Source organism: Larimichthys crocea, chromosome IV (assembly GCF_000972845.2).
Source record: "Larimichthys crocea isolate SSNF chromosome IV, L_crocea_2.0, whole genome shotgun sequence".
NCBI classification, from domain to species: domain Eukaryota; kingdom Metazoa; phylum Chordata; class Actinopteri; family Sciaenidae; genus Larimichthys; species Larimichthys crocea.
In genome coordinates, this window is record NC_040014.1 from 3,260,767 (window position 1) to 3,279,411 (window position 18,645).

The following is an 18,645-nucleotide window of genomic DNA, read 5'->3' on the forward strand; positions in this document are numbered from 1 at the left end:
TTGCATGACAAGAGCTTTGTGAAATAAAAGGATGAAAGACAGACATTGAGCTGGGCTTCTTGCTGTTGGACAAGTAGCTAATATAAACTGGCCGCTATGTCTTGTGTTGTTGCACTTCCTTGATATTAAGCTGCTAGCAAAGCTGTAAACTCACTAGTTTTTGAAGTAATATAATCACAACAAATACGTGTGGACAACTGTCCATATTTATGACTGAATGATATTACAATCTGAAAATGGGGGCACAAAATTGCAAAAAACACTAATTTCAATGCAATGTTGCTTTAACCCCCACACAGCCCTTCACAGAAGTGGACTGGGCAATGTGTACTCACTTCCTGAAAATGTGCTCACTCTCAAGGTCTAACACTCAAATTGGCCCTCACAAAAATGAAAGTACAAGAGCACACACACACACATCAAATGTTGTGATTTGTTTTGTATATGCATAAGAAGTTACTGCTTTGACTTTGGACAAAGTTTACATAAGGACAGCAAGAGAATGACATGAATACAAAAACAGAAATGCATCATATTAATGGTCGAATGTGCAACTCGGTATACATACACAAGTATGTAGAGATTTCTAGTAGTGTGGGGACAGATAGCCAGAGACTACCAAAGAGAAACAAATTAAGGGAGATTATAATATTGCTCAATTGCATGAATTGATGATGCAAGTTCCTAAATTTGCACATCATGTGCAGTTTTTATTCAGATTTAGAAACATTTAGTGTTGTGTAACATCTGTCATATTAATCTTATCTTTAATACACAGCAAAGCTCTAGGACATAAGTATTTTATGTACTGAAAATAACTTTTATTTAGTTGTCATTTCTCAAGCTGTTGTATACTGTAAACAAACAAACAAACAAAACAATAAACAGGAAGAAATAGTGGAAGATTCCTCACTTCATGTCTGGCAGTCTACAGTGTGCAGAGCACATTGTTTTGCATCATTATACCACAACCTGGGGAGTGTCATACAGCCCTGTGACAATTTCATGCTAAAATTGGTAGCCAGCATGCACACAATCACAAGCTACCCGTCAGCTGCACCCCAGTACCGTCAGGTTTGTTTAGAGCCATAAAATTGCCAAACAAGAACAAGAAAAATTGACTTTTACATTTTGAAAATTGTATTTTACTAGTAATTGAATTCCACGTTTCATTTTTAAATTTGTACACAGCGTGTTAGTCCTTGCCACTGATATTTCTTCCATGGTGCAAAGAGTTGGGGGTGGAACATGAAGTAAAATTCACAGGTTGATATATAACTTGGTTTGTGACAGCTCACATTTATTTTAATTGGAAATTCTATGTGGTATCCAAATGGTAAGTTCCTTTCTACTGCACAACGTGAATTATGTCTGTACAATTGCAAAATCTTAATTGATCTGATAATTACAGTCATTATGTGACTACTGAAAACACTCAAAGAGCACATAACTCAGCCAAAGCTGCACAATCCTCTAAATTTGTGATTTTAATGGCACACAATGTCAAGAAATGATTTATGCATGTCCGCATCAATACATAGTGATAGACGCCATAGAGATTTCCTTTAATAAGAGTAGCAGTTTTAGTAGTAAGTGCCAGAACAACCAGACAGCACAAGCAAACATTGTGTTGTATTAAACTTAATGCCTTTATGAGGAGAGCATACACAGTACAGAAAGAATGCAAATTTATCTGGATTTTCAGGAATATGCCAGCATACAATCAAAAGGTAAAAAAGTAGAAGGGAGGTTTAATGACTGTAAGTACATGAGCATGAGTAAAACTACACAGTATGCGAAAATGTGTGCTATAAATAAGAGTCCTTTAAGCAATAGATGCCTCGCCACTTCCATCACCTCCATTAGGTACTCCGTGAAGTGGCCAACCATCCACGGCACTCTACGCACTCATGAGCTTTCCCTAAACGATAATCCCATTGGAGCATTTAGAAGGGTCTGTTGTGAACCCCTAAGGGAAACCTCACTGTCGTATCACTAAAACTACATTTGGGATCTTGCTTGTGCCCCCAAAAAATCTAAGAGGGGGATTCATACATATTTTAGATGGTAGAAAACTCCAGGCTGTACTCAGCCACTGGCTCATTGAAGTCTATGACAGAATCTTTAATTAGCACACACTGGTTCAGCATGCATTTCTGTGAAGACAGGAGAGGAATAAAAACCCACTGGACATGTGTACACCACATTCTCATGGGAGGCTTTTCAGAGCAGAATGAACTTATAATTAGTGATTATCCAGCAATTTAATGTGGTATTCTGCATTGCTTGCATTGCATCACTCATGTTTTCCTATTTTTTTCTTCATGCATCAAATGCTGTAAGAATCATGTAGCTGTTATGGTTCTGCTGGTCATGCTAACTTTGCATGTACCACCTCTGTTCAAGGGATTCTGGGAAAGGAGGACTTGCCCTAAACAACATACATTATATCAGGGCAAGCTTTCCAAATAAACATTTTTCACAAATCATTTTATACACTTGAATCTGAGTCTGACTGGAAGCAGCTGCCTGAAATGGCTACTGAGAATGACTTGCACACCATTTTTTAGAGAAGGAATAGCAAAAAAAAAGTGCCTGAAAGTTTATGATTTGCAAAATTTGTGGCTCATTCCTTTGCTAGTTGACTGGAACACCACCCCAAGATGCCATGTTTTCTTTTAATAAACTGCTGATTGCTTGGTCCAGCAGGCCATGGTCTTTTCAAAGTTGATTTTGTGGAAAGTCTGCTGGATGAAAGGGTGCAAATTCATTCTCATCTGTGGACACATCCATTTTCCAAGGCTGACGACAACAGATCCTATTCTTTCTTTTCCACCTCATTCAGATGTGGAGTGCCAGCGAGGACAGAGGCTGTGAGAGCAAGTTAGCGCGACCCATAGAGCCACCTGCTTGAAATTTCATTTCAGACCTCACTTGCAAGGTGACCTGAGATTCTTGGCAGTGAGATACCAACAATATTTCAAAGACAAAATGAAGTAAATCAAAGCTTCATGATAGACCCAGACTCTGTTAAGATGCAAAAAGGAAATATGAACTGAAAACATAAGCACAAAGATCCCCGACAGCAGGCACGTGCATATATTAACTTCCCATTACACATGGAAAAAGTGGTCTCTGTCCACTTCAAAATGGACTCCAGTGTAGTCCTTTGAAAGCAAACTAACCAACTACAGGATTTTATGATGGCAGATATGTGATTTTAGCTTGAAAAAACCTAAGCTAGCAATAAATCCATCTGCTGATTATGAAATCTGTCCAGGAAGCAATTTTATAATCAATCAGTTTAAGCCTTGTATATATTTTTACAAATCATTTGGTAAGAATGGCAACATGTGTACACAACAGCATGTATTTTACCTTATTCATAGATCAAACACTGTTAAAACTGCTGTGTTTGTATCCTCCTGTAATCAGTTATTTCTATGTGACAGCAAAGAACATGAATAAACACATTATAAGAGACATGCTCCTGCAGATCTTTTTTTTTGTCAGTAATTGCCAGTGGTCTATTCTTTGTGGTGAGTCGCTTATTTGTGCTAGGCTGGTGTCATCAAGGCTTTAGAGGTCAGCAGTCTGCAAAGGAATAATGGCCAGAATAGTGTTTTTGGATGACATTATTTTATCCTTTCAGACATTTGTTTGATATTTTATCATAATTAGCCTTTGAATTATTGAGATATAGACTAAATGTGGTGTGACTAATCAGTTCCTCCATGGGTCAAAATGAACATTTGTGCAAAATCTGAAGCTGTTCCGGAGAAATCGTGGACGTATGGACAAGGCGGAAAACATAATGCCTCCAGCCACGGCTGTTGCTGGCACAGAGCCATAATAAAATGCCAGCTATGGTTCAGAGAGCTATTGCTATCTGTTCAGAAGAGATTTGATCTCATGTGGTAAGCTGCACACATCTGTTTACCTGGCTCTCTGTTCTTAGTAGAGCATGACCAATCAGTGCCAGAGGGTTTGTGGGGTTTCATATCTCTTAGAAGTTATATCTTAGAGGTTTAAACAACTTGTATTAGTAACAATACAAACAAGTATCCATTTGTGCATTTATCATAACAACTAACATGTCTTTTAAGTTTTTTGTCCATTTCAGCATGAATGGCAGTGAATTGGGTCTGTGTTAGGCTGCGAGTCTTACTCTTGCATATATATTTTATCATAGTAGATTGAGCCAACATTATCTGTATTTCTTTCTGCAGAGGAACCAATTCACCTATAACACACAACAAAGGTGTGCTGTCATCTTCAAAAAACTGCAGTATGCTGCACAGTTTTGCATTGCACTCTTGAAAGATTGTCTTATAATGGGTAGTTAGTATATAAAATATAACAATCAATGCAACAGAACCAGGTATCAGGTTTCTTTATTTCAAACATTCTTCTCCCATCACTTGAGGCAGTTTATCAGATTCTCTGCATTTCCCTCTGGAGCCACAAATGGATTTATGCAACTTTTGTCACATGCCATATTATTTCCCAAGATCTATAAACATACTTTGAAGCCTAAAATTGGCAGAGCTCCCCTTCAACTTTTATTTTTTAAGGCTTTATTAATACCATTCTGCATCAGTAAAACCTTGATTTTTAAGTTGCTTTAAATTACAAACTGTGCTGGTACAGTAAAACCCAGTGTATTTCACCCCAGCCAGTTTAACGGTGCATTAGAGAAGAGGATGGGTAGTTGTGCCTCAAAGCAAACTGGAGCACATTGCCTTTTCTTTTATTGTGTCCTTGCACACACTAATGTTTCAATGCAATTTACATCCGATAAAGATGTGACAGCAGCCAATAAATATCAATTAAAGGAGAGGCTCTGTGCTCCAGTGTTCGTCTGGGATCAACTGGGAGCAGTTTGCTGAAGTGGGGGTGTCGATTAGCTGAGTTGGTAGAGCATTCGCTCTATGTATGAAGGCTCAGCAGCCCTTTGCTGCATGTCATTCCCCAGCTCTCTCTCCCCCACATTCCTGTCACTCTTCAGCTGTCTCTATCAAAAATAAAAAGCTTGAGAAGGCCAAAATCCTGAATGGCTAAAATGAGCTTGCAAATGCACAAAAGAGCAAAAGTTAAATACATTTCCTAAAATATATCTTTCCCCCAATTACCTCACCTACAGTCACGTTCCAATGGCAACCTTTCTGAAATCCCATAAAAGTGAGATTGCTCCCCCTCAAGGATGGAGTGGATTCTGGCTGGCCCGCCTGTCGTCCTCCTTGGCGGTGCGACAAGTTGATATTTCATTTGAATGCACGTTGCTCTGAGCACTGATGCAAAGGCTATTACCCAGAGTGCCCAAGTGGGTTGGCCAACGGTGCTAAGGCTGTACAGTGGGGCACTTCAAAGAAATGAGAAGTGCGCAAGAAAACAAAATATATCTAATATTTCTTATTAAATGGTTTACTGTACCACAGGTTATACACATTAAAGGGAAAGGTTTCTATATGTCAGCTTTTCAAGGTTATTGGCTGACAAGCAAATGTATAATGAACATTTTAGATATGGATTTATTGTGTACATGCTACCATATTTTTATTTTTACTTTTACTTAAGATATTATGTACTATGCTGTACTATACTTGATTATGTAGATGCCCCCTACCACCACCCCCAGCCCACGTCTTCTTACAGAATGTATAAAATGTTTACATGATGTCTTCTAAGAGAAAGATAGAGGCTGTATTATCTACAATGTTATATCTTTTTAGAAAATCTGACATCAAGATATGGACTTGTAATTTCCTCCAACACCACCTCCTGCCTCTCCTCTTTGACACAGGAGCCAAGGGTTTTAAAAGTGTGTGATGTGTGATCGAGCTTAGGCAAGCAAAATTCTAGGCCACTACAGCATGTGTGATATATTACATTATTGAGTGTGTTCACTCAGATTTAAGGCACGTAAAATTAAAAATACTCCTAGGGCACAGAACTATGTGACATATTACCAGTCATGGGGCCCATCATGCAACTGTGATTAATTGGACACAGTGGCATTACAATATTGAAATGAAGTACCTTTTACACACTTAAAACCCATTATTTTATGCCCATTAATTTGGAAATTGGAGTGAGCTGTAATTTCAACTTACAGCAAAAGCATGAAGCAGTATAAACTGGCTGATTTATGATAAAAGCTTATTTTACTACTACTGGAGCTGTGCACACATGCAGAGATAGGAGGAGCAGTCAGTCCAAACTGCACACTGAACAGTACAAGAAGAATAAGATATATGTAAAAAATTAAGCGTGGCTTGGTAATATCACACCCTGTAATGACAAAATACAGCTTAAATGGAACAGCATCCATTTAAATTTGAAATTAAATGAGTAGTCAGTTTTGTTAGCTCAGTTATTCTGTCTGGATTTGTGAGCAAAGTAGTAAGTGAGGTCTAGTGAGTCCATGACCTACTCAAGCATAACAGTGAAACGGGGATGAAGACAGACAGATTGCCTTAGCTTTGCCTGCTGGCCACTTTATAGGAGAATGAGAAAAGCCTGAATTATTACCACTTAAAGACCTAATGCCATGATTAGGTGTATTGATTTGCCAAGTCTTAGCATTAACATTCTAGATCAATAAAAATTAGCAACATACAATATGCTATAGAATTCTTAATTATTGACAAAAGAAACTGCCTGTAACGTTCATCAACTTCTCGCTGCAAGTGCAGCAAAGCTTTGCTGGTCTGTTGACTGATGTGTTTGTCATTGTCATTTATAGAATGGCCACTGTAAATTCTCAGTTTTGATTGGTTGTCAGGTGTGGATTAACTTTAAGTAACCGAACAGTATAACTGGACACCTAAGATGGTTGTGCTTGTTTAGATTTCTAAATGAAGGTTGCAGTATTAAACTATTCCTGAGGTAAAGACAGCAACAGTGTAACTGATAAAATAAGGTAACTATCACCAATTAACCTATTAGTTAAGGTAATAGTTTAATTGGTGACTCTACGTTGTCCATAACTACTATTATGACTATTATACTATTATAATTAGCTATATTAACTACAGTATAGCTGGCAGCTCTAGGGGAAAGATGACAGGAAAAGTTTCCAAAACCCACAGAGAATATGGAAATATTGGAAGAAAGTGGCAGGTGTAATTACAGGTATTTTTAAATGCATGTACAAATTATGTTAGCATAGAGAGGATAATGCCTTCCTAATTGTACATGTCATAAATGTATTGTTACTGTATGTATGCATGCTTCAAGAAAACCAAGTGAACTAAGTGGCTTCAACCAGTTAATTATTTTCAATTCACTTTATTTTAATTAGTTCTAACATGTCAGAAAATTGTTATTTCTTAGAACTTGGTGACATGACTCAAGATATTCAGTTACACATATTATACAATGATATATGACAGGTAATAAAAATGATCTATTATTTTTCTGTTGACACTAATTGACATAGTTTTGACCTATTAATATAAATGCTGTGTTTTGTGTGAAGCTGCAACAAATGAAATGTTAGAGGTCAACAGCTGCCTGATAAGAATCACTGTCTAATCCATATTATTTGTAGAAACTGCTGTCTGCTTGCTCAAGGTTTAAAATAATTGTGAAGGAGGGACCTTTTTAAAAAAACTAATCAGTTATCAACATTTTCAGACCAGCGGGTTTTCTGGGGAAATGAAAGCTGCCCACTGCAGAAAAAGGCCTTAATGAGACAAGGTTGGAAAAGTGACTTTTTAGAGGAGCGTCAGCCAAACCATTTTGGGCTAGTGCCTGCAGCTTTCTCTAAGCCATACTTCTCCTTGATATTCCAGTGACTTTGAGCCTTATGAATGCTCAGTAATCGTACATCTGTTTGAGCGTGTTTGTGTAGCCTACTATTTTAAGAACACCTCTTTTAGTAGACAAACATAAGAGCAATATCAAATGTAGAATCAGTGCACTGTTTTATATTCACATTAGATGGATGTTCCCCATCCTACCATGCACAAAGACTGAGTCACTGATTCAAACCTGTGCTGTATCCCCTCTCCTTGCTTTCCTGTCACTCTCCAGATACTGCTATGTAAAGTCAATAAAAGTGCCAAATCATCTTTTAAAAACAACAACAAAAAAATATTTTATTTATTGCTGCGATGTTTTGATCTGACTAGAGTTATTAAAGGTGTACAGATTTTATTTTTACCTTTTTTTTATTTTCTTTATCCACCTAGTGCACTATCTTTTTTAGACATTGTTCCTGGTCTTAAAGATATAAAAAAAACTTTATGATTTTGTCCCCTAAAAATGATTTGTGAAACACAACAGACACTATATTAAGTACAAACATATACAGAAGTCAAGGACTGACTTTTAGTTCTTATATTATTCTTAATAATAATAATCTTACATCACATGCAGCATCTCATGCAGCAGTGAACTGCATGATAGTTTGCTACTCTAGTAATTGCACCCGGTAATCAGCCATATCACTAAAAGTCTTCAACCTTGACACCCACAGTGCTTAATATCCAGGCTCAGCCTGTCTGAAATTGACAGCTGAAACTTTTCACAGGCCTATAGTATCACACATATCAGGAACTTGACTGACACTGACTTTACTGTGGACCTACACACACACACACACACATACAAACATACGCATGCATGCACACAGACGGGTTATTGGTTTAGAAATCTGCACAGAGAGGCAGCGAGCTGCGTTGATCGATATGAGTGCTGATGTCAAAATATCAGCACACACCAACATGTTTAAGCTGGTCACTGTGAGGCGAGCCTGGTGTAAAGGCTGAGGGATTGACATCACGGATGATGAGAGCGTGTGTGTGGTACCCTGGCAAACAGTAAAGGTCAGAAGCAAACTCGTTGAGGGGTAGGAAAAGCAATATTTATATGTAATCAGAATTCAGCTCTTTATGGCAGTAATTAGTCCATCCCAAGACGATTTAATTATTTATGCTGTATATTCTGTAACCGTCTCATTTTACCTCAAGAAATCAACTGTAGTGTGCTTGTCTTCATCATTTTAACTAGCCTTTACATTATTTCTGTGGAGCTGACAGGAATCCTTCAGAATAAAAGCATCATCTATCATCCATATCTAAATATTCTTCCTCATATTATTGATACAAAAATGTCGCTGTCGCTTATTCCGTCAAAGTGACCTGGAAGTTATGAACCTGTGTGTTTAGACTCAGTATGAGAGAATGCATAATTAGATTTTTTTTTCTCTTTTCTTTCCTATCTGGATTTTTCTCCGTGTCCCTTCTGGGGCTGCAGACAAAGAGGCTGTCCTCATCAGAAAAAATGAAAGCAATGGTCATTTGTTTAAAGGCCCTGCAGACCTAATTTCTAAATCAGCTTTTTATTATGAGCTATGAGCTGCTACAGTAACTCACATTTGTTCTGCCAAAGTTAGAACAGCGTAGGTTATTTCACATATCAGACTCCTGTATTTGTGGTTATGTCCAAGCTCACTTGCTGGTTTAAATTGGGCAAGGCTCTGCTGGAAAAAGGTAATAGTTTGCACCAGTTGGGATTTAACAATATTTGATGACAGTTGTAGGACTGTTCCTAAGCTACTGTCAAATGATACCCACACAAACTTTGATTGTTGGCTATTTAATCAAATAGAAACAAAATAAACACATTTTATGTCAATTTAAATGTTTGAATGACCCACCAAATATATATATATACACTCACCGGCCATATTAGGCACACCTGTCCAACTGCTCGTTAACGCAAATTTCTAATCAGCCAGCAACTCATTGCATTTAGGCATGTAGACATGGTCAAGACGATCTGCTGCAGTTCAAACCGAGCATCAGAATTGGGAAGAAAGGTGATTTAAGTGACTTTGAACGTGGCATGGTTGTTAGTGCCAGACGGGTTGGTCTGAGTATTTCAGAAACTGCTGATCTACTGGGATTTTCATGCACAACCACCTCTAGGGTTTACAGAGACTGGTCCGAAAAAGAGAAAATATCTAGTGAGCAGCAGTTCTGTGGGAAAAAATGCCTTGTTGATGCCAGAGGTCAGAGGAGAATGGCCAGACTGGTTTAAGCTGATAGAAAGGCAACAGTTACTCAAATAACCACTCGTTACAACCGAGGTATGCAGAAGAGCATCTCTGAACGCACAACACGTCGAAACCTTGAGGCAGATGGGCTACAGCAGCAGAAGACCACACCGGGTGCCACTCCTGTCAGCTAAGAACAGGAAACTGAGGCTACAATCTGCACAGGCTCACCAATATTGGACAATAGAAGATTAGAAAAACGTTGCCTGGTCTGATGAGTCTTGATTTCTGCTGCAACATTCGGATAGTAGGGTCAGAATTTGGTGTCAACAACATGAAAGCATGGATCCATTCTGCCTTGTATCAACAGTTCAGGCTGGTAGTAGTAGTGTAATGGTGTGGGGTATATTTTCTTGGCACACTTTGGGTCCCTTAGACCAATTGAGCATCGTTGCAACGCCACAGCCTACCTGAGTATTGTTGTTGACCATGTCCATCCCTTTATGACCACAGTGTACCCATCTTCTGATGGCTACTTCCAGCAGGATAATGCGCAATGTCATAAAGCTCGAATCATCTCAGACTGGTTTCTTGAACATGACAATGAGTTCACTGTACTCACATGGCCTCCACAGTCACCAGATCTCAATCCAATAGAGCACCTTTGGGATGTGGTGGAACGGGAGATTTGCATCATAGATGTGCAGCCAATAAATCTGCAGCAACTGCATGATGCTATCATGTCAATATGGACCAAACTCTCTGAGGAATGTTTCCAGTACCTTGCTGAATCTATGCCACGAAGGAAACTTTAAGTATCAGTGTGCAGGATTTAGAGGCATCTAGCGATGTTCTGGATTGAAAACCCCTCCACTCACCCTCCCTTTCAAAGCGTGAAGGACAAATGGCTGTTGCTATTAAATAAGTGAAAAATGCCAAACATCCTGTTACTGTAGTGCAACATGACGGATTCCATGGAAGAGGACTTTCAGAGTTTGTAGATATAAAAGGCTCATTCTAAAGTAACATAAACATAATGATTCTTATCTTGAGGTGATTACACACTAATTAAAACATAATTATGAAGATTATATTCTATTTCTGCCATATTCTAGGCTGGAGTACATAAATACATCACAGGAAAGGTAAACAAAATAAAGTTGTAGCTTTAATCACGTACAAAATACATAATACATTATCATGTGCCTCCTGTTGTCTACAGTCTTTTTTTCTTTTGTGCAAGCTCAGCTCCCAGTGCTTACTGCCAGATTTTCTTCTAAGTTTGGCACCTCTGCCCATATTTCACTGCACAAGTTCAGTGTGCTGGACACATTGTTTGGGGACGTCTTTCACACTTATTTCAGAATTCAGAATTGGCAAAGTAGAAGAAGAACAGTACAATCTTGGATTTGCCATGCAAAAGAGACCAGCATTCTCAAACTAAAGTGAATGACCGCGAGGTACAGTAAAAGACTTCTAGGTGCTGTGGTGAGTTATGACTGGTTGATGGTGTGTGTGGGTCATGGTGAAGTTAATATTACTAAACTGCCACAAAAAGTGCCTGATGGGGACTTTCAATCAGACTGAGGATGAGGAATCATGCCTCACATTGACAGAATAATCCTTATTGATGGCTGCAGATATTTTAAAAGGAGCTAAAGCTGCAGCCATTTAATCTGTTCAAGGTTAGCTGATGTTTCTTCTTTTTTATTTTTTTCAAATACATGCAGGATTGTTCTTTATCGCATGTGGCTCTTGAAAACGACCAGTCTCCAGCACCATTTTGTGTTGCTGCTTCAGGATAGAGAGGGCTTGTCTTCCAGCTGTTAATCTAATTAAAACTTTGTAGTTTGACTATGATAATGAATTTATGGAGCTGAGAGAGTAGATCCTCATCTATTGTCCAAGACTGAATAATAGACTTAAAGCAGCAGGGACTGTTAATGGGTTTGTGGCAATTACGAACCTGTGAATAACACTAATCCTTACTAATTCTCTGCATTATTATACAAAGAAGTGGAATGAGAAAATTGTGTCCATGGGTTACTTTTTTTTTTCTTTTCAAAGAAGTTTAACTGTTCCAGGAAGCTGATTGATGACTGAATAAATTGAACGTTATTTGAGCCTAATTGCTCTCGCTTATGCATTTCTACTTTAGCAGTAGTGTATTCAGTCAGATCGGAGACCGTTGAATTACGCTCCACTGTTCTGCCTGCCTTTATGTCAGCTGAAAATGTAGCTTCTTTATGCCGTATGAATAGTTTTGTTGTTGTGGGAGGGAGGTCTAAAAATACATTTTACAACCTTTGCCACAAATACGTCCTTTATCAAGCACAAAAACCAAACATTCTCCTCTCCCTGCTTCTCAAATGTCAGGATTTGCTGCTTTTCTCTCTTTTAAATGATTTTAAATCGAATACATAGTTGATTATTGGTTGGACAACAGTTGTAACTTCGTCACTAGTTAGAGAAAACTTCAGTCCAGAAGGCATTATAAACTTTTCTAGCCCGTTGAAACTGTCCTTGCATAAGCAAAACGATCCAGTGGATGAAGACTGGATGGATACTTTGAGAGGATTTCAGTCAGAAGTGTCAATATCCTAACAAATGCAACTGCTTATTTTGGCCCAATTGTGATGACATAATTAAAACTGCACTCCTATGTGCTCATTAGTTGCACTAAGCTGCTCATTACATGGCGGGGAAATGCTTTCTGCACAGATGTGTGGGCTGCATGCGTTCTACCAGCCTGTGTCAGCTTTTTTTGGGGTTGATTTGAGAATAAAAAAATTAAAAATAAAACTGAAACAAAACAGCAGCACAAATCGAACAAGTGAGAAGTCAAGATGAACACAGTGAAACACAATGCAGCTCTGTAAAAGCAACTCAAACTGCTCTCTCTCTCTGCTCCCATTAAAGGTGCCCTGTTCTGTGTGCACTCCTGTGAATAACAGTCCTTCACGGAGATATTCAAGAACAGTTGCATTGAAATAAAATGAACTTAGACAGACGCATCAAAGTCAACATCATTTCATCGCACATTCAGTGACAATACTGAACACCCACAGTTCCTTTTACCCCCTCAAAAAGAAAACGAGTGGAAAGACAAAAAAGCTCCTGAAGTGAAGTGTGGGTTTGTGAGGTCTATATGAGGGTGAGCGGTGAATTTAAGCTTTGGAGCACCCGCTGTCAGTAAAATGGAGGAGGTGATAGGCAGTGTGGGATGAGATTGTAGGTGCCCCAGAGCTGTCAGTAGAAGAGGAGGTAGAATAAAAAAGGACGGAGTCAAAAACATATCAGGGCTTTTAAGGGAAAGACCGTGGGGGAGGTGAGGGGGAGGCAACAGAAAACGGACTGATCTCTCCAAATCTCGACCATTTAAAGTCAGATTGGGATTTGGTGAATAAACTTGTCATTGCAGCTTCAGTAACAAGGACGCCATCTGACAGATAATGAGGGTTTAATTGAGCTCTAATGCATTGTGCTCATTGTCCACGTCGACTGATTCTGATTTTGGACTTAGACCACTTCCATATCTTAAAGGTGAGAGCATTATTCTCTCTCTCTCTCTCTCTCTCTCTCTCTCTCTCTCTCTCTCTCTGCGGTGTAATCTTTTTGAATTCACGAATAAAGAAGGAAAACCTCTGAGTAGTGATGCTGGTCTTGAATCTCAGGAAATATTTGCAAAAGTGCTGCTCTGAAACACTGCGCAGGAATAAGCCGCGAAAGGACCATTTTTCTGAACATCCACACACTCCCAGATGCGCCACCAAACCTAAAGAAAAATCAAGCCATACTGTTCCTTGTAAGGACCCTAAGTGCGCTCAACTAATAATAGCGATGATTTGCAGACTCCCTGGGCTCTTCAATTGTTTCAAAATCAGACAGTCCTCCGCTTACTTACCCATGATGTCTCATCGGTCCGTTCCCACCGTCCCTCCGTGGCGCAATCCACCGCACAGATCACGACTTCCACCGTTGTCTTTCCCTTTTTCAGTACCTGGAGAGTCCCCGGAGCTGTGCGCGCCTTTCACGCGACGGGTGACTCACCTGCCTTCATTCTAAAAACTGTCTCTTGATTATAAAAAGCTTTTAAAGTTTGCGCCCATGCTCCCTTGCGCAGCGCAACTTTCCAAACCTGTCAGAAATAACCGTGCCATCAGCTCCAAGTTGGAAGTCAAACGCCTCTCTCTACAGGGTTTTTGTCACACGATGGAATCTTGGAACAGGTGCATGCAACAAAAAAAAATCCGACACACGTCGTAAGAAAAAAAAAGAAAAGAAAAAGTTGAAGGTGGAAGGTGGAAATGATTTGGATTGTTCCGGCGTGGTTCGGCGCAGTCACCGGCGGAGGCAGGTGTCCTCTGCGCAAACATCCAACGGAGCGGCAGGCAGCGATCACACAAGCAGGCACGGCTACTGTCAGGGGCTCCTGTGCCTGTGCAGTTGCATTGGCGAGCAGGTTCGCGTGTGCGCGCCCGGTTGCGTGGGGAACGTGTGCGCGCGTGTGCACGTGGGAGAAAGAAAAGGAGAGAGAGAGATAGAGAGAGAGCGCATTCAATGCAGTGATGAACAGCTGCGTGCAGATTTTGGTCAAATGTGAGATTTGCTTTTTGTGTTTTTTGTTGGTCTGCTTTTTCCAGCTTCATCAACACCAACACAAACAAAGCAGGAGCTGTCTTCTCCCTTCATGCTTGTTTTTTTTCCGCTTCTGCGTCCATTATGCAGGTGTTGTGGAGGATATGCTGAGGGCTATATGTGGTCATCATTATAGCATGAGTGGGTAGCATGCCCGATCCCACCTCCTGTTGCATAATTATTACGATGGCAAGGCTACATGCATGAGTTTTGTTCTAGCAGGGATGCACAGGTTTTCCAAGAAATTTGTTTTTATTTATTTTATTCCAAACTCTCTGTCATTAAGGAGTGTGCCTTTTTGAAAACCGGAGGGAAATTGTTTTCTGTTTTTTTTTCTTTTTTGAAAGCTCTCATGTGTTTTTGATTTTTGAATGATTAAAAAAAAAAAGCTGTAACTGAGGTACTCTAAATTGAAGTCCATAACACTTTCAAATATTTGATTTCTTCTTTAATCACTTCATACCATGATTCATTCCCAGGGTGCTGTTTAGTCCTCCTCTTGGTACTTCAGATGATTCAGACACGAGCGATGAAGAAAGTCGATAAATTATGCCCATTATAAGAAATAGCTGCAGCCTGATTTGACTTGTAGTTTAGCCCTGTCACACTATGTAGTGATTCACTAGAAAGTTTTATGGCTGGGTAACATTGAAAGTGTGAGCTTCAAAGTGAGCAAGTGCAGATGATAAACTCCTGCCTACAGACCAGCTTTGGGTTTTGCATTGAGAACAAAATTTAAACTGTGGAGGCTGAGACAGTAGATTTTTGATAGTGAAATGACATGTTCAACTATCAAATGTTGGTGTAATGTCTTGGGGTGGTGTTTAACTTAGTTGGTAGAGCAGCCGCCCCATGTGTGAACGCTCAGTCCTTGCTGCAGAAGCCCAGGGTTTGAATCTGACCTGTGGCTCTTTCTCGCATGTCATTCCCCATCTCTCTTGCCCCACATTTCCTGTTACTCTTCAGCTGTCTCTATCAAATAAAGCTTGAAAAGGCCAAAAAAATTATTTAAAAAAAAATATATTGGCATAATGTTCAGTTGTGCATAGCGTGTCTATCATTAGAAGACATTTCATTACAGTGTCAGACAGCTTACAGGGAGATTGTTTAAGATTCAAGATTCGTATCACATTCGTAACACCCTAATCTTGGAAGTCATGTCTCCTCAGGGCTAAATTTATATTTTACACAGCATGCGGACTAGTTGTCTGTTTCAGTTTAATCTTCACACTAGAAGCCAGGGATGAGGTGAGTGGCTTGCAATTAGTAACTGCACCGCTATCCCATCAAATCCTAAAGAAGTTTCTCCTTCCTTTATCGCCTTGGTTCATTTTCAAAATCAGTGTGCATACATAACAACAAGAACTGGAAAGGTCTCAAAGCAAACTGAGTAACAGATACAAAACTATGTGCTTTCCAACCTAACTTTTTCAAATGATGATAAATTTATTTATTGAATAAAGGCTGGTAATGCATGTATGACATGCGACCATAACGACAAACAACAGCAACTTTATATAGTCACTAGAGCATTTTTTCCCCTTTTCATCTTATGTTGTGCAACTTTATAACTCTTTGTAGCAATTATTTTTCCAAAAGATACTGTCTTTGTAACTTTGATTCAAATTAGTTCTTAATTGAACTAAACTAAATATGTCTGTCTGCATCTAGTCTGGTTAATTCTGTTGTTTTTTTTTAGTAGCAGTGTTTTTTTTAATATATTAATTTGAAACATTCTATGAAACAATTGTTCTGAAAAAAATATTTCTTGTTGTAAAATAATAAATTGATCTTCCCAAGAGGAACAGGCTGTATGTAGAAAAAGCAGTGATGCCTCTGTCCAACCCAACTAGTTGTTTCTTCCTCCAGTGGTCAAAACAGCTGCAGTATCCTGCTTTGTGTGGTCAGACTGACAGTACCACAGTCATCTTTTATGAGTCAGGGCTCCTTTGAATGTCAGGTATAGTCATCTTCTTTGAGCAAGCCACATACTACCAACAACACCTCTTTATTTTTGGATGGATTTCACTTAACAAGTCAACCAGTTTTCTGAGGAAACTCTGCAAGGTGTGTGCTGGATTCACCGTGTTAGCTGTTTACATACCATACAGTGTTACTGTACAGCATCTATCTCCTGCTGAATTTTTAAAAGTTGAATCTAGTTGAATTTTGTGAAATGATGCTCAGTCAGGAAAGACACTTGAGACAAGGTGTGACAAGCACCATAAAATGAATTTAACAAGCACAAGGAGCTGCACGATGAAGGTTTGACATTGGCTCTGCCTCCTGGAGTCACAAGGATGTGGTGCCGTAAATCAGCAAGGCAATGGAGATCCCTCTGCTCCCCCTTTCCCCCTCCACTGCCTTGACCACAGAAGAGGCCTTGATGCCGGTGGTGGGTAGGTGGAGGATGGTAAAACTGCAACTACAGTAAGTGCAGTATCAGCAAGGTATTTTAAGTAAATACAGGAGAAAGAGGAGGAAGGCCAACATAAACAGAAGGGATATTGCTCAGGTGTGCTGCGGCAGAGACGAGTTTTCATGTGAACTTGTGCGAAAAGCTTCTATAACGTGATGTGGAGTCTGGAAAAAAAAACCCAATGTATTTTCTCTCTTATCATTGGTGTTGCCATGTGTCAATCCTTTCAGCAAATTCTCAAAAACAGCATAGACTTTAGTATTTTTAGATTGAAATGACAAGACCCTCTGGTGGCCTTGCAGTACTCTTGTCCATTGGGAGCAAAGAGGAACATTTTTACTGTGACATTACACATATTGAGTATTGACCGTTAAAGCTCAAAAATACCTTCAAAGTCCACCACCTGTAGGTGTGTGTGATGAAATCCTATTACTGCATATGGCTACAGGTTGGACTCTGTGCTCCGCATGATATTGGCTGCACTTGTACATTTTCTCTGAGGTAGTGTAAGAAGAAGTGCAAGGAGTCTCTCTCTCTCTCTCTCTCTCTCTCTCTCTCTCTCATGACATTTCTGTATTGCTTCTTTTAGGATTAAAGTTGGCACAAAATTCCTCTAAATGTTTCAATGCTCTGTAGTTTTGGTTGGGATTTGGATAAAGATCTTTATGTGATTCTTTCTGTGGTTGAATCAGTTGTGAGTTGAAGTCAGCGGTGAAAACTTTTTGTCATATCTAGGACAACAAAATCAGTTGCAGTGTGAATAACAAAAGCTAAGTGTCCCAACTAGGCAGCCATCTTTCTTCATCACATCAACCCTGCTGTTGTAGAAAAGAAGACACTTTTTAATGCATCTAGATCATGAAGATCATTAATTAAACATATTGTCTATTGTTAAATTTGTGTTAAATTTGATTGGTGATTGGTGTGCACCTCAAGGCTGTAGTTCAAAGAAGAAGACAGTATATCTTTATCTGACCTACAACAGTTTGATAGAATAATGTATTTCATCTCTCTGAAACATCAAACGTTCACTTTTTGGTGTCAGCCCTTCACAAAGGCTTGCTTCTTGACTCAATTTTTCCATGAACATTCAACATGGGAAAAGTCTTTGTCCAAGAGGAAGCAAGAACAGAGTCTCTACCAGGAGGTTGCAATGCTGTGCAAGTCACCAGACATTTGTGACCCCTGTGTTCCTCAACTTGTTTACTCGTTCACTTATTGCATGTTCCCCTCCTCTCCCTTCTTTTGATTGAACACAGCTAGTTCATATGAGTTTCCGGCAGAAACGTGGGAAGTCAATAACTGAAGAAATGGAAAGGGGAGGACAGAGTGGAAAAAGCTGCAATGAAAGACTCCTTAAAAAGACTTCTTCACTGGATTGAAATGAACATGACACAGTTCAACTCTTTAAGTACACTTCAGAGTAGCTCATATGCTCTAAGGCATTGCAATTTAACTGTATCCGTTGTTCAGGGTAAAAGGGTCATCTAACCAAATCTGCAAAAGACTATTTTTTCCTCGGAGGTCTTGGGAGTTCAAATTGAACTGGCACTGTTGTTACTTTGCATGTGTTGTACAGTACCTA

The 18,645-nt window shown here is 39.3% G+C and overlaps 1 protein-coding gene across 1 annotated transcript in view; it reads right to left on the bottom strand.

The window, feature by feature from the left end:
* Positions 1-9,694, bottom strand: part of lrrtm4l1 (leucine rich repeat transmembrane neuronal 4 like 1) — a 37,652-nt gene extending 27,958 nt beyond the window's left edge. The window contains exon 1 of the mRNA XM_019263754.2: positions 9,688-9,694. Within this exon, the coding sequence (XP_019119299.1) occupies positions 9,688-9,694 (7 nt within the window). The remainder of the gene's footprint in view (positions 1-9,687) is intronic.
* Between the last annotated feature and the right edge of the window lie 8,951 nt (positions 9,695-18,645).